Below are 15,306 nucleotides of genomic sequence, written 5' to 3'. Positions count from 1 at the left end.
ATATATATATATATATATATATATATGCTAAATATGCGCTGTCGTTACAAGCGCGTTCTGATGTCATTCTGTACAATATAAAAATTCAGGAAAATGTAATAATTTCTCACATAAGATATTCCTCGATAATCTTGTCATTTCTATTCCCTCCCCCATTTTTTTGCGATTCCGTACCTTATTCAAAAAATGCTCGCCTGTGCAGTAGTGCGCCTGTGCCACTCTTCTCGTGAGTCCAGATTCGATTGCACTTGTCATGAATAGACGGAGGTGCTTCTCCGTGTTTATGTCGTCGTTCAATTCCTGCAAATGTGAATTGCTCGTAAGAACTATATAAAAAATTCGAGGTCTTTTTTTTTTTCAAAATGATCGCATAATAAGTGCACGCATGTGCGATGGCAAAATATAGATTAGAGTTCGAATTTTTTTTTTTTATTTGCCGTTTTCCACACGTTCGTTATTCTATCGTAACACCTAACTTATACGTAAGTGCCATCGCCATGTGCGCGTTGCAAATCCCCTCTGGGTCCGAGATTCTTTTAGTCATCGCCATGAACTTGGAGAAGTTCTGGAAGGCGAGTTTCACGTCGCCGGATCGCAACTGACTCATCCCCAGCTCGTACAGAGCGTTTGCCGTGTATTCGTAATGTCCAGCTGCGGATGTGAGGCTGATTAATGATATTTCGCAGGTCTCTCTATTTTTTTTTATAATTTTAAGAAAATTACTGAGAAAGAAAGAGAGACGAATTAATGCGGTGAAAATTGAATTTTATTTCTTCGAGAGAACGAACTCCAAAGTAATAGGCTAACATTTTCAAGATGAAAGAAGTAACTCGGTATGGGCGAATATTTTTCTATTCCTCTTATCTTTTTTATTTTTATAAATAAAAAACAGCTCACAGTCCGTCGCTCGTGCGAGAGCTTCGGTGTACGCTTTCACAGCGACGTCCGGTTGATCGTAGCCGACTTGTTGCGCGTGCATTAGTAATACTTTGTACAAAAGCACGTTGCATTCTCGAAAGATGGTCTCTTCTTTTCGACCAGTTATCTTCGACGCATTCCATGGCTTCTTCTGAGACGCTTCACGTGCGATGTTTAAGTGATACAGTGATCCTGTCGTATCCTGTACTGAGATTGTACCGCGCGAATATAATTGTATTAGTATCTATTAATTTATTATAATATTGACTTATAATGATCGGCTATGTTTAGAAAAGCAATTTAATAAGAGCTTCACATTAATTGGATTATATGTACTTTTAGATCTTAAATGAGATGTAATTATTTTTATATTATAGATACAAAGATATAATCCAATTATTATAGTGTTTGTGCTGCTTTTTCTGCTGAACGTATAGTCATCAATTTGTAATCTATCGCAATATACCACGTGCAGTATACACTAAATGTTTTATTAATAATAATCAACTGTATATTGAAACGATAGTATGTAATTATGCGGATAAAGCATTGAAACGATATGGCTATTTATGCAGAAATAAGTCAACAGGAAGTCGTGATCTGCTAAATTCTTTCGTGTGTTAATTTGCATGTATAAAGTGTTTCGCTAACTTTGCTCGAATAGAAATCGGCCGTACAGATAGCGTACGAAAATTCTCGTCTGCTGTCTGTCATCCTCGACTAGTTCAGCGTTCTCCAGAGCGCTACGATAAAGTCGTTCCGCCACCCACCACCATTCCCAAGTCATTGCTTGAAAAGACAGCGCCATATTCAGAAATTCTGCTACCGCAGAAATATTGTCTCCTATTCAGAAAATTTTTGACCGTGATACTTGTACTTTGTACTTTCGTCCCAAATGTCAAAGTTCGACGATATGAATTATCATACTCAATTGTAATATTTAATTACCATTTTGAAAACAAATGGTTTCGCTCTTGCAAATGAATGTGACGTTAAAGATTCTATACGATAAGATTTTGTTAAAGTATTGAAAAATTTAGTTAAATAAATCCGAAAATAATTTTGTTCAATCAAAATAATTAAGGAGGTCACAAGCATGATGAGCAATACTGTAAAAAAATTGTTGTATTCTAGAGTAATCAGCTTGGACGTTTTCTGACAAAATTTATTATTTAAATTATTCAGAAAATTATTTCCAAAATTATATACAGTTTAAAATTCGTATTAGTTTTAATACCATTAAATTGCCTGTCAATTGAATTTATGACATATACCATCCTTTAGTTTTAGTTTATACAGAACTGAATGTATATATAAATTTACATAGAAATAATAGCATTAAAAATACAGCTGATAAAATCTTGTTACTTATAGTTGTATATTCACATGCAATTTAATGTCGTTTATTGTTGATTAATTTTATAACTGCATCTAGCTAAATCTTTTAATGTTTCAACAAAATAGTTCTTTCCATATTCGAGTATCATATACATTAATTTTAGTTCGCACCGGCATTTTTGGCTTGCTCGACAGCGATCAAACCACCTCTGAGATGTGACATCGCGTTCTTATTCTTCTTTAAGCGCGGTTTCTCCCATATTCGGGTACCAGGACCAGCCTTTCTACGAATCTCCTCGTCGAGTTCGAATAATTCTTTCAAATATCCGATCGATTCCTTATAGTCGCCTTCTTCGAGTTCATCAATGATCGCTTCATGAGGTAGTAAGTGGAATCTACTCGAAGATAGATTGATATCAATTATAAAAGAACGAATTTGATGGCATATTTATGTGTCGTTTATAATTTATAAAAAGAAGGAAAGAATAATCGAGGCAAATGGCGTATAAATAAGTGTCATAATGAGGCACCTCAAAAATGTTTGACACGTGCAATCGAGGAAAAAAATAGAGGAGTAATATTATTCAGTTCAGCCCTCTCCTTTGATTTCAATATTAATAAAATTATTCTTGTAACAATTACGATATTGATACATTAATTATGCATCAATTGTACTATTCGACACGTTTTTATGTGAAACGAAAGAATCTGGTAGGAAAAAAAGAATCGTTCTGAGAGGATATACTTTTTATTCGAAAAAAAAAACTAAAGCGACCTTCTCACTTCTGAAGGTGTTAATATCGGAAGCATCGCCTTCAGCACGTCCTTAACCTTCCCCATCTCTCCCGATCGGGCTCCCGCGAGAGTTTTGATGGTCGTGGCTTCTGTGATCTTAGGACTGACTTTCGACAATCCTTCGGGAATGCTCTTTCGAACCTGTCTCATGAGCGTTTCTAAGTCACGCCTTTGCACGTTCTCGAGTCGGCCTTTCATCTCCCGCAGTCGCGTGATCGGGAACGAGGAATAGTCGGTTATCAGGTTTTGCGGCGCGATAAGTGCCGCATTTATTGCACAAGATATAAATATCAACGTATCAAAGCGATAAAAATGTGCGTTATACAACGATGGAATCAGTAATATACAACATGTACATGTAACTTCGCGCGGATAGCGTTTGTTTTACGCACGAACGAGATGCGATTTCTCGAAGAGGCCACCGCGAGATCGAGGTTGAAATTCGCGGCTCGCCTCCTGCTCTCTTCGGTACTCTTCTAAGTCCTCTACCCAAAACTACCCTACGAAGAGATGCCGCTTTAAGCGGTGGCGGCTGCCCGTTTTCTCGGCACCACTCTGATCTTGAAGCCCTCCGCGCGCTTGAGGATGATGTCGGCCTGAAGTCTGAAATCGGACTCTTTGATGTCTGACTTGATGCGGTAGTTCCTCATGATCGTAGACAGGATGATCTTCAGCTTCAGCATGGCGTATTTACGGCCCACGCAGGAACGCGGTCCAGCCGAGAACGGCACGAAGGCGTAATAATGCCGATTGGCAGTCTTTTCCGGCAGGAAGTTGTCGGGGTTGAAAACTTCCGGATTTGGATAGATGTGTGGCTGTCGGTGCATTTTGAAGGTCGTCACTACCACTGTGCTCCCAGCTGGGATCGTATAGTCTCCCGATGCTAAAACGGTAATCGGTATATTTTTTTAGAATTACAACAAATTATTTCATCAAAGAAGTTGATAATGCACACTTCATCTCTCGGAGTTGGATAATATTCGCGTAGCGCCCAATTGGTCCAAAGCAATGATAATTTCTCGAATTTTGAAGTTTGGGAATCTCAAATTATAATAGTTATACACATGCACGGAAGAACGTGCCTCCTTTTCATGCAGACATCCTAGCTTCAAGAACTTACCGAGTTTCAAGTCGGTTTTGATCGTACGCGCGATGATGGGCACGGGAGGATACATGCGAAGAGTCTCCATGAGGCATCGTTCGAGGTATTTCATCTCCAGGGTGTCCTGAAAGGTCACAGGCCTGTCGCTGTCGCCAAAGATGTCGTCGAGTTCTTGGATAACTTTTTCCTGAATGTCCGGGTGACAGCCCATTATTGACAAGAAGAAACTGGATGCAGCTGCGGTCGTGTCGTGTCCCTAAGAGAATTAATGACAGAACAGACAAATGGGTTATTAATTAGAATCGATCCTCTCAAAATAGTCAGGCCGCAGTAATTATAATCCGTTCTTATTTCAAGATGGTCTTAAATAATGACTTCAGATACTAATACGGCTCTCTCTGATTGGTTTTTGATATCTTGAGACAATATTAAATATATGAATCGACTATGAATACTAGCTTTAGAGTCACGCCTACCTCGAACATAATAGTGTCGACCTGTTCTTTGACCTCTTCGTCTGTCAGGATAGAACCGTTCTGACCGGCTTCCATCAACAAATCGAGGAAAGCTTGCCTCTTTTTCTCGCCAACGTCATTATCTTCTACATCGAGATCGTCTTTTAAACCAGCCGACTGTCCGAAAGAAAGTCCTTCCACAGAGGTGCTCTGAAAACAATATATTACTTGTTAATAGCCCATCGCTCAATGCAGCTCTTTGAGATTTCTGAAAAGTATCTAATTTAAAAATTATCTACTTTGATGCCGTTGCCATTTTGCGTAGACTCTTCGATAACGTTGCGTTTGCCGCTGTTGAATTCTTGCTTCTTGCGCGCGATAACTTTCTTTGTGAGCCCGTGGATGATCTCTAACAAACGGATCTGATCTTTTCCATATTTCGTGAGATTGAACAGCCAGTCCGGTCTGAGCCAGACTTTCGTGTGACGTAAATGGAGAATGTCGCACATCCTAGGAAACGATAACGAGATATTCGTCTTATATATATTTCTTTAATATGAAAATATTCAAATATTTCAAGGAATAAAAACTGCATAAAAATTTTACAAGAAAACTGGTTGCTCTTTTACACAAATCTATAAATTTCCATGAAAAAAACCCCAAGATTTTATAAATCCAAAATATTTTTGCCGCAAGAAAAAATTAGAACATATGATTAGAGAATTTTCAATTAAAATCAATTAAAGATGAACCGAATACGAGACAACTCCTGACGTCTTCCTTTTTTTGTCTTGATTCTCAAATTCGTCAAATCTGCAATTTGGATACTTGCTTCATAACAGCCATGGCGTACTCAAAACCGCTTCGGTCTTGCGTGGACTTGGAGACACCCATGGCGGTCTCGAGCAGGATCTCGACGGTGCATTCGGACATGTAGTCGTGGCAGTCGAATTCCTTGTCGCCTTCTTGACGCATTTTTTCCACCACCGCACGCGAATTGGCGTTAAAGAGATCGATGAAACTCTTGAGTACGTTTAAGTGAAACGTCGGCGCGATTAATTTACGATGGGCGCGCCATTTCGAACCTGTAACAAGTCATTTATTATCAATCTATTATTTTTATAAATAACAGAATTGCCTATTTCTTTGCTGCGATCAAATCTAAAGTGATCCTGAATATGTTCAGCGAATTGTCATGATCGCGAGACAGATTAGAATACATATCATAGAATCACCTTATTTTTTTTTAACGTAAACATAAACGTATATAAACGTTTTCACCTGTGGCGCTTTTACATTGATACCACGTCATCTTTTATATTCTCGACTTCAAACTCATTACATTTAGAGCATGATGTATACTTCTTTTTGGGCTCATGATAAATTTCCATATGGTTTTGTTAAGATAATTTCCACCCTCAAAATTAATTACATTTAATGAACATTCTATGTAAGGGCATTAGTCCCAAACAATCTCCGAAAAGCTTTATTCCATATTTTTTCAGTAGTATATCACGATCTTTAGGATGAGTTTTTTTGGACAAAAGTGGAAGAGGCTTGTAGACGTCCTATGCTCCACATGAGGAGATAAAAGGAGTCATCATATCAGTAATATTATATTAACACACACACAGAACGCAGTGGAATAAAATTCGAAAAGAAGAATCTGAGCAGAATAACAATAAGTCATGATAACATCAAAATGACATTAAGACGAATCAGAAATGATTCAAAAGTAGTCTTTGATAATCATTTTGTAGTAATTTTGACATATCATTTTGATATCACAATGACTTGTTGTTTTGCTTGAGAAAGAGAAAGAGTTATTTTCGCGTAGATGTATGTAAATTTAATGTAAATTTTCCTCTCCCCATGTCTGTCGTATTTGGTGCCCGTGTTTGAAGACTTTCTATCGAACACACGGAAGTAGGAAGAAGAATGAGCGGGGGAGAATGAGTCGGGAAGTGAGAGAAAGAGCAAGAGAATACATTACAATGCGAGAGAGAGAGGTGAGAAAAAGAGACAGATGACGCTTTCTTTGTAGTTGTATTATATTAGAATATACTTGCATTTAAACTAGAATAGATATACTCTCAGAAAGAATAATTTTACTGGAGTATCTAAAAATTTAGCTAGATCTGAAAATAATACTGAACTCAAAATAATTACATAGAAATGAGCAATACGTTGCAAAAAATTCTAACATTTCAGCATCAGTTTGAGAGTTTTACATAATTATTCTGATAATCCAACAAATGTATTTTTGTGGATCTGTTGTATCTAGTTAAATTTTTTGATTGTTTAATTTTTTGCCTCAGCAAAACCGTCCTTTCCGTGCATATATTTGAAGTTTGGCGAAAGCAAGATAGAAAGTGCAGTCCAGTGCAGCGATAAAGAACAAACCTAGACAGACAGAGATCGTCGTAATTGTGCAACGAGAGATATACGGAAAGACCGCGATGCGCGCTTATGTGTGGGAAAACGGAGCTAAGGAGAGAAAGCACCAGCGCTCGTGCAAATTTCCTTCCTGTTTTGCGTCCCATGGATTACTCGGACTGATTGCATTTCACTCTCCGATCCTCTCTCCCCCGCGTCGCTATTTCTAAGTGCAAGTGTGTTGTGTGTCTTGTGCGACACATGCCACGCGCATAGGCGTAGGACTTGCCAGAACACAAAATCATAATAAGATCAAGGTAACATTTAAGTTAAAATCATTTCGAGAAAAATCATAATGACGTAATTCGATACGCTTTTGACGATAATTTTGTGATGAATTGATAAATTCTTGACATGTGATAATTTTTAACTAAAAAATCACTATTGACATCATGATTTTTTACTTAAAAATTATTATCATATCATGCATTCATCATAAAATTATTGCCAAAAGTGTCGAATAACATTATCACGTTTTTTTTTTTTTTCTAAAATGACTACTTATTTAATGTCATCTTGATTTTATGATTTTGTGTTCTACCTGCTGATTTTCGATGTTCACTATCGAGAGTTTCGACGTGATTTCTTCACGTAACTGTTCAAATTTATTTCCCCGAAAAAAATCAGTTTAAATCTAAATTTTCTGAATGTCTAAATTTATCCAAGATATCAATTCTTTGTAACAAAAAAAAAAACCAGAAAAGAATGGTCAAATTACCAGACGCATAAAATCTCCTTCAGTTTAAGAATTAAATAAAGCAAGAAAGCCGAGAGATAATCTTTAATTGGCAAGTTCCTATAATATTAAAAACTTGCAGCAACATAGCTCCAATGTTTGCAAATTACTGGAACACTATTATATTGATCTGTATCGTATGGATCGTATTCACTCATTTTTTTATCGGTACACATCGCGAGATACTTGTTATGTAAAAAATGCATATGGAACAGATCTATTGATCTTAAAATTACGTTTAATTTGATATGCTATTTAAAGATTTTTTATCATTGTAAACAAGTAAAACACATCTATAATTCATATTCATAGGATGGTATTCATATCTCAAGTTAAGAAACCATGTTAAGTAAACAATATTAAGATCATAAAAACAATTTAAATTTAAATAAATCAACTAAATACAAAGGTCGAGATAAATTTTTTCGCAATATTTTGTTTTCAGATGCTAAGTCAGCATTAAGTTTAGTATTAAGTCAAAGATCTTAAATTATTTTATTAAATTTTGGAGGATTATTAATATTTCAAATTGATTGTGTTGAAAGACCGAAAGTAATCGGTGCGCAGTCATTTCTGATAATTTTTTTTTAAATGCATATATAATATATACATATAATAGTCTATAATATCTAACTTTGATTATATATTGACACCTCTTTATCTTAATTAATTTTAAGATGTTAATATAGCTCTGTAACTGGCTTATTATTGTATTCAAGATATATTTTAAGACTGTATATCTATATATTCAAAAAAATCTTTTAAATATAAAAATCGACTATGAATACTGATCAAAGTCCTTCTCACTGCAAGTTTAAATAACCATTTTAAATAATATTTTTTAATGCTAATATGGCTTTGTGATTGGTTTACACCACTTTATATTGACAGTAATTTATTTATTTTATGTGCATTTTAAGATGTGCATTTTAAACAATTTTAAATACGCAACTAATTATACAAAGAATGATTTTGCTGAAGCATTACAAAATTTAACTAAATACAAATAATGAAATGAAATAATTTTGTTGAATCATCAAAATAATTCCAAGAAACTCGAGTCTATATGAATAATATTATAAAAGTTTTGACATTCTAGTAATCAGCTTGAGTCTCTTATTATAATAGTCTAACAGGATTATTTTCAGATCTGTCTGTATAATTAAAGTTTTAAATATTTTAATGAAACCGTTCCTTTCTGAAATAAAATCCATGCACGTGCGTAACAATTCGATGTAATAACAATCGTCGATTATACGCCAACTTTTATCGTCGACTTTCTCGATAGGTACTGTAAGAAACGGACATAATGATTCACTGAGCGTTTATTTGAACACGTTGTCTGTAATTTCATGCGTACTAATATATTAGCTTGTCAACAGACCTGCAGTTTCTTAAATTATAGATAGATTAGATACCAGTTTTTCGTAATCGTCGAATTCAGCAAGAACGTCTTGTAAGCATATTCATCGCCTATCTTTTTTTCTTGAATTGTATTTATGCAGCACGGAAGATATATTAATTTACTGCACGAAGAAACGTTTCAATTTATTTGACCTTTTGTCTATTCGATCAATTCTTACTTTCTCTAGTTGCTCTCTCATTTCACCGAATTGCAAAACTCGATCGCGCGCGTGATCCAGCAACCAAGTGCAGTTACGAGAAGCCGATAACAGCTGAATTATGTGATCGTTATACAACCAGCCGTTAAACAAACTCGCGCGAAGTGATCTAGGAGAAAAAGGGAAGAGGAAGAAAAGAAAGAAAAGAAATGTGTGTGGTATGCATGACGCCTTTGCCGGATGTCATGACGAGGCGCGTGAATTAACCAAGGTGGTAGCATGCGTCGTTACGTGTATGCTGCGCTGTTACGCCTCAGCGAGAGAGTTCCGTCAATGAGAAAAAGGACCTTCACTTGCGATACCGAGAAAGTCAACGATAAAAGTTGGCGCATAGTCGACGATCGTTGTTGCATACGGAGTCCGCGCGCATTCTGCATCTCATAGGTTTTTGTTTGCTCGTGATAAAGAGTAACCTGTTTTGAGGATTACGTTTATCCAAATGCATCCATGTATTTTTGTATCTTAATTATTTTATTTCCGAATGTTAAACAAGGATAAAATGATACATAAGTAAAGTCTCTGACACAGAGCTCTATTTCATTGGTTCTTCGTAAATTTAATTATGCTTAGGGAAAGAACACTCATATTGAGAAAAAAAGTCGAAACATGGTTTTTATGTTTATTGCTTATAAGAAAAATTGTGCTAAAAACACAAACTCAGTCAAATTTTTGACTGAGTATATATTTTTGTAAAATCATTAATTGCAAAAGAGAAGCATTTGATTAAAATTCAATTGCACATAAATAATTTAAATTTAATCTCATAATTACTTGAAATGAATTAAATTTGGATAGTGGTAGTTGTTAACATTTAAAATGAAACTTGATAAAATTTTATCAAGATATAATCTTATATACCTATATATATATTTCTTAATATAATAAAAAATTTTTATTATGTATATATACATATGTACATATACACATATAATTTTTTTTATTTTACAACATAATACGTTTCAAAATTATCATACAAAATTTTTCATACGAATAAATTAAGCGACATTAGGAGATACCCAGCATTTTCCGAACGTAACATTCAAGTGCAAAACACGATGGAGGAAAATATACAAAACCGTCTCGTGTTGTTTATGACTTTCTCGCAAAAGAAAGAGTCATTTGCCAATTAATTGTTGCATTTTATGTTACACAAATAATACAGTTTTTCAGAGGCATGTTAACAAGGCAATAAAATGATACGCATTTATAACTTTCAATTAATTTTGCGTAAAATATTTTTCACTGTTACATATCTCTCTTTTTACCTCTATCCTTCTGATGATAGTTGACAAAACTTTAACGAGTTAAATAAAAATTACCAGCTTGAGGATAGCATATTCTTATGCATATTATATACCTGGGAAATTAATTTATATACCACTAACAACGCACTTCGAGATATCGACAAGATGTAATTATAATACGTACCAGTAGAGATGAGGAGACCATTTCCGAGCCAGGGCTGGAAAAATCGGTACTCAGTGGATTTGTCGATGTAGACATGGCTGGACAAGATGATTTCAACGTCACGCGGGTCCATTAGAAAAATTAGCAGCTTTGGCCCGAGCCAAATTTTAATTATCTGATCGTACTCAAAGGACTTCCTATAAAAAGTACGGAATACGGCTGCAACACAGAGACACAGGGATGCGTGATCGAAAGTTACATGAACATGTTAATTGCGCAGTGCAAATCCACTCGGTTATCCAATCTAAGCTACCTGATGAGTGCTGCCTAATAATAGGGAGCATGAAAGATACACAAAAAAGGTACGTAATCGTCAAATTAACTTCTAATCCAATCTCGAAGTTGTGGCGAATGTTGGAACGGTGTTAGTTGACACTATCTAGAATGTTCGCGATCTATTAACGCGATCTAAACTACTTTTACTCGTGAGAATTTCCTTTGCTATTTTTGATTATTATAGCAAAAATAAGGAAGTCTTTCAAAAAATTAGTCAACAAAAATGTTCAACTTTAGGGTTGATCTATCTCAAAACTAGAATAGTTTTGAAGTGAACCAACATTGAGATTAAAGAGTTCATTTACCTGAGATTAATTGAATAATCTGAGTTAAATTAAATAACCGAATTACAAGATATGGATTTCACATATGTTTGTTCTGTCATTATATCTTTATATTATCGCCTTACTATCCGAATTTCCTAGGAGCAATAGTATATTTCCAATTAACGGTAGGCCATCCGGACCCGGGATTTTTTCCGCCAGCTCGATCATATGGCGGCGTGAAATCCTGAAGTAGATGTAGTATAGAATCAAAGCCGGTACCAAGAGAGACAGGAAAATGGCAGATGATAGACCATTAGACGCTGCGGCGGCAACTGACCCAGTCATTATTTCTGGTTCCGTCGCTGACATGATTTCTTAAAAAGAAGAAATGTTCGATCAAATCACTATTTATCTAATTATCATCCTTCAAAACATGAAATATTACTGAAAAAAGGAAAAATCAGAAACGCCAAAAGGCCGGGATAGATCGATTTTCATGTATATCAACGTCGTTCGCGCATTAAGGAATTAGACTGATCTTTAATATAAGAACTGTCGGCATGAATTGTACTCTCTAAATTCTTTTTTTTAAAGTTTTCTCACCCTGAAGAATAAAATCTCACTTTTAAAAATTGAAAATTGATCCATATTTTTCAAGATTGATTTAATTTTCACTCTTCAGATTGAAATTGCACTCCAAAACAGAATTTAAAAAGTATCGCAGTCAAAATTGGATGCATACCTATATAGGTTCAAGCCACGTGTAACATTTTGGATACATAGACGTTTTCTACTATTCTTACTACTATTTGTATGTAAACGGAGAATATTTTACATTAATATTATATAGTATATTAGGAATTTTCCGAAGAGGCCTATTAATTCAGCCGTAAAATTTTATTTAAAAGAACATATTTTATTAAAAATTTATTTTAATGAAATTGAATTAAATGAAATTTTTAATAAAAAAAAATTAAAATTTTACTTAAAATTATATCATAAAAACATTTTTTTACGAATTTATGACGAATAATAAATGTATTTGTATTTATTTACATTTATATATCACGGCGCAGGATATTTATCTCAATGCTGCGTGTAACTTTCTTTTATGCAGATCAAACGTTTAGAAATATTAAACTTAAATTAAAAATATTTTAGATCACACGTATATATATATATATATACACAATTTATACTTATTTTATAAAAATTAAGCACAAAATAATAGAGTATGATCAGTCAAATAACAAAAATCTGTGCAGCAGTCAAAGTGTTAAAAATGATAATTGTAGGATTTCTCAACCACCTGTTATCTTCTTGATTGGCAATTCGAACTTCTTGAATTCTGCGCGTTGAGAGAGTGTCTTAAAGATAGGATAGATATATGAAAAATTGATAGAACAAACTGGTCTGAACAAAAAATCACACTCTTTCCTCTCCCTAAAACTTGACGATAAACTTTTCACGCGTTCGAAAGTCGTTTCGAAATTAGGTATGTTACTTTTTCCTGTAATTATTTTCCGCTATAAATAACATGTGTCGTTAGACGGGTTTACTATATTAAGGCACTAGGACTCTTAAATTCTCCGTAGACTAAGAAAATTGATATATCCTGCAGTCTCACTATGTTTATCACAGGCACGAAAAGAATCAAGCAAAATGTATCTTATTAGATATCTTCTTAATCGGATGATCAGTCATTTCGAAAGCTGGATTGTTTCCTTTTTTCAGTTTATCTTCTCTTCTGACACCCACCTTACGTGTATATATGTTGTCACGAATATACGATCGAATCTTTTCGCTGAACTAACACCGAACTGATCTGCTTGTCTATCCGCTGTCGTTTATAAGCGGTGCTTTCAACCACCACCATCACCGCCGAGTATTACGATGCTAATAACCATCGACGACGTCTGAAAATGAATCTTTCATCCCTTTTGCTTTTTTTTTTCACCGAATCACCTTAACATAATCAACATAATTAAAATACGCTTATACACAATCAGGCTTTATGAAACATAAACTTCGAATGCAAAGCATAAAATATTAAATGACTAGAACAATTTGCATGAAAAAATAGCTTTTAATTTATCATCGCTTCATATTGTTGTGATCGATCAGAAGCGAAAAATAAATACGTTTCTTTCCACTCGATGATTATTCCTATTGAAATTATTTTTTTTATCGTATTTCCGATCGCGACTTGACGCTTTTTTTAAAAAGTGACTCATCCTGAAAAACAATTATTATAAAGGAAATAAAGAAGTTATGAAATAGATGAAAGAGGATGGAATACTACGATATTTTGTACAGTTTGTGTTGCATTTTAAGGGTGGCTATTGAAATTATTTCTTTACAATCTACTTAGACATTATATGTAATGTGGCCATTTGTGACTATGTTTACACAATTTCGATTTACCCCGAAATTATAACATCGATTTTATGAAACTGATCAATCGTAACTATTCTTTTAAAAAATGAAATAACTGTGATTGGCTAGTTTCTTAACATCGATGTTGTAATTTTAGCGTAAATCGAGCGTGTAAATGTGATCAGTGTTTTTTACGTTGTCGTAAAAGGTATCAGTTTAACAGGTATACTGAAAAAAATGCTGTTGAGAAAAACAACATTATTTTTCTCAGTGTAGATGTTACAGTAAACAGTTTCACAGATGTGTACTCTTTACGTAATTTTGATATATATGTATATTGGTAATAATTTTGTATTCAGTTTAACTTAGACTTTAGTCTAACTTAAAAAAAAATTTAATTATCATTTGAAAGCCATATATATACATAGCTTTCAAATGATAATTAAATTTTTGGTAATGAAATGCATATATATCCGCATAAAGTTGTATTTATATATAATACTTAGTTTTTATATAATACTCCATATTTCCTCTTCACAATCTTTTCCTTATTCAGTTTTTTTTAATTTAAAATAGTGCGCGTAAAATAGTCTAATAAACTTTTACGATATAGCATAATTCTCTCTATAGTTAACAAACTTTAAAAGTATAATTAATTACTAACTTTACATGAATGTATTATATATTAAATTATTTTAATAATACAAAATGGTAATAATCCTCTCCTTTCATCTATTTGCAAAACAACATGAATGTCCGAAAAATATTATGTAGGCATCATGAAAATTTTAAATTTAAACATGCATGTGTTGTTTGAGTTCATCCATGATCTGAAATATCATTCTTATACACTACTCAACAAAATCTAGGGAACACTGTCGAGTGTGTGTGAAGCTGGCGTATCATTTGGTGGAAGCTCATGAAATATTGAGAGTTCTGAATGTATTTTCAATAGTTCTATAGTTCCTGATAGATAAAACTAATAGTTCTGCCCTCTAAAGTGGAAAAAAAGCGAAAGTACAAACTGAGACGCCAGGTTCACGCAGCGTCTCACTTTGTCCTAGACAATTTTTAACCACAGATTCTTGTAGGATTTTGAAAAACAAACAGTTCTACATAAGTTTTAAAAAGAGTTCTGGCGATAAACAATGTCATTTTCAATTTAATGTTTAAATCCAAAAATTTAATTTTCAGCAATAAAAATAAGACCCTGACCAATTCTCGACAGTTCTGAGAGTTCTATGATAATTTTCGTGAAGTACTGAATGTATTCTAACGACTTCCGAAGAGTTCCAATGATAAAAGTTATTTATTAATTTTTTAAACAATTTTTAAATCCCGAGAAAAGCGCTTTTCAGGGTATATGTATGAGACGCTGGTCGAAATCTGAGAGTTCTGTGCGAGATATTATACATTTCGTGTAGCTACGGATGTATTCTAACGCCTTCCGAAGAGTTCTGATGTTAGAAATAATTTTTTAATTTTTTAAACAATTTTTAAGTCCCGAGAAAAGCGCTTT

The 15,306-nt window shown here is 34.0% G+C and overlaps 2 protein-coding genes across 2 annotated transcripts in view; both read right to left on the bottom strand.

Moving 5' to 3' along the window:
- The window catches only part of LOC108776936 (uncharacterized), a 5,431-nt gene extending 2,163 nt beyond the window's left edge, over positions 1 to 3,268 (bottom strand). Inside the window, exons 1-8 of the mRNA XM_018543691.1 lie at positions 3,032 to 3,268; positions 2,426 to 2,651; positions 1,867 to 1,891; positions 1,570 to 1,761; positions 1,255 to 1,262; positions 898 to 1,162; positions 470 to 651; positions 175 to 300 (exon numbers count right to left, since the gene is read on the bottom strand). Coding sequence (XP_018399193.1) covers positions 175 to 300; positions 470 to 651; positions 898 to 1,162; positions 1,255 to 1,262; positions 1,570 to 1,761; positions 1,867 to 1,891; positions 2,426 to 2,651; positions 3,032 to 3,249 — 1,242 coding nt within the window. The 5' untranslated portion in view covers positions 3,250 to 3,268. The remainder of the gene's footprint in view (positions 1 to 174; positions 301 to 469; positions 652 to 897; positions 1,163 to 1,254; positions 1,263 to 1,569; positions 1,762 to 1,866; positions 1,892 to 2,425; positions 2,652 to 3,031) is intronic.
- A 283-nt stretch (positions 3,269 to 3,551) lies between these two features.
- On the bottom strand, positions 3,552 to 13,221 carry Cyp4g15 (Cytochrome P450 4g15). Its single transcript, XM_018543767.1, has 8 exons — positions 13,170 to 13,221; positions 11,555 to 11,785; positions 10,831 to 11,028; positions 5,441 to 5,693; positions 4,908 to 5,118; positions 4,630 to 4,818; positions 4,172 to 4,409; positions 3,552 to 3,934 (listed from the first exon to the last, which is right to left on the bottom strand). Exons 2-8 carry the CDS (start codon positions 11,778 to 11,780, stop codon positions 3,570 to 3,572), a joined length of 1,680 nt encoding a protein of 559 aa, XP_018399269.1. The 5' UTR covers positions 11,781 to 11,785; positions 13,170 to 13,221; the 3' UTR covers positions 3,552 to 3,569.
- Positions 13,222 to 15,306: the final 2,085 nt, after the last annotated feature.

The sequence above is a fragment of the Cyphomyrmex costatus genome, unplaced genomic scaffold, assembly GCF_001594065.2.
Source record: "Cyphomyrmex costatus isolate MS0001 unplaced genomic scaffold, Ccosl1.0 scaffold398, whole genome shotgun sequence".
Classification (NCBI taxonomy): Eukaryota; Metazoa; Arthropoda; class Insecta; order Hymenoptera; family Formicidae; genus Cyphomyrmex; species Cyphomyrmex costatus.
The sequence above is the reverse complement of the archived record's forward strand: the minus strand, read 5'-3'. Positions and strand labels throughout refer to the sequence as shown.

Excerpts from the sequence above, each read along its gene's own strand:
- Cyp4g15 (XM_018543767.1), bottom strand. The coding sequence starts at position 11,780 with ATGTCAGCGACGGAACCAGAAATAATGACTGGGTCAGTTGCCGCCGCA. Across the intron at positions 11,029-11,554 it reads GCTCCTAGGAAATTCGGATA|CCGTATTCCGTACTTTTTAT; the intron begins GTAAGGCGATAA and ends TCTGTGTTGCAG. Across the intron at positions 4,819-4,907 it reads AAAATGGCAACGGCATCAAA|AGCACCTCTGTGGAAGGACT; the intron begins GTAGATAATTTT and ends TATTGTTTTCAG.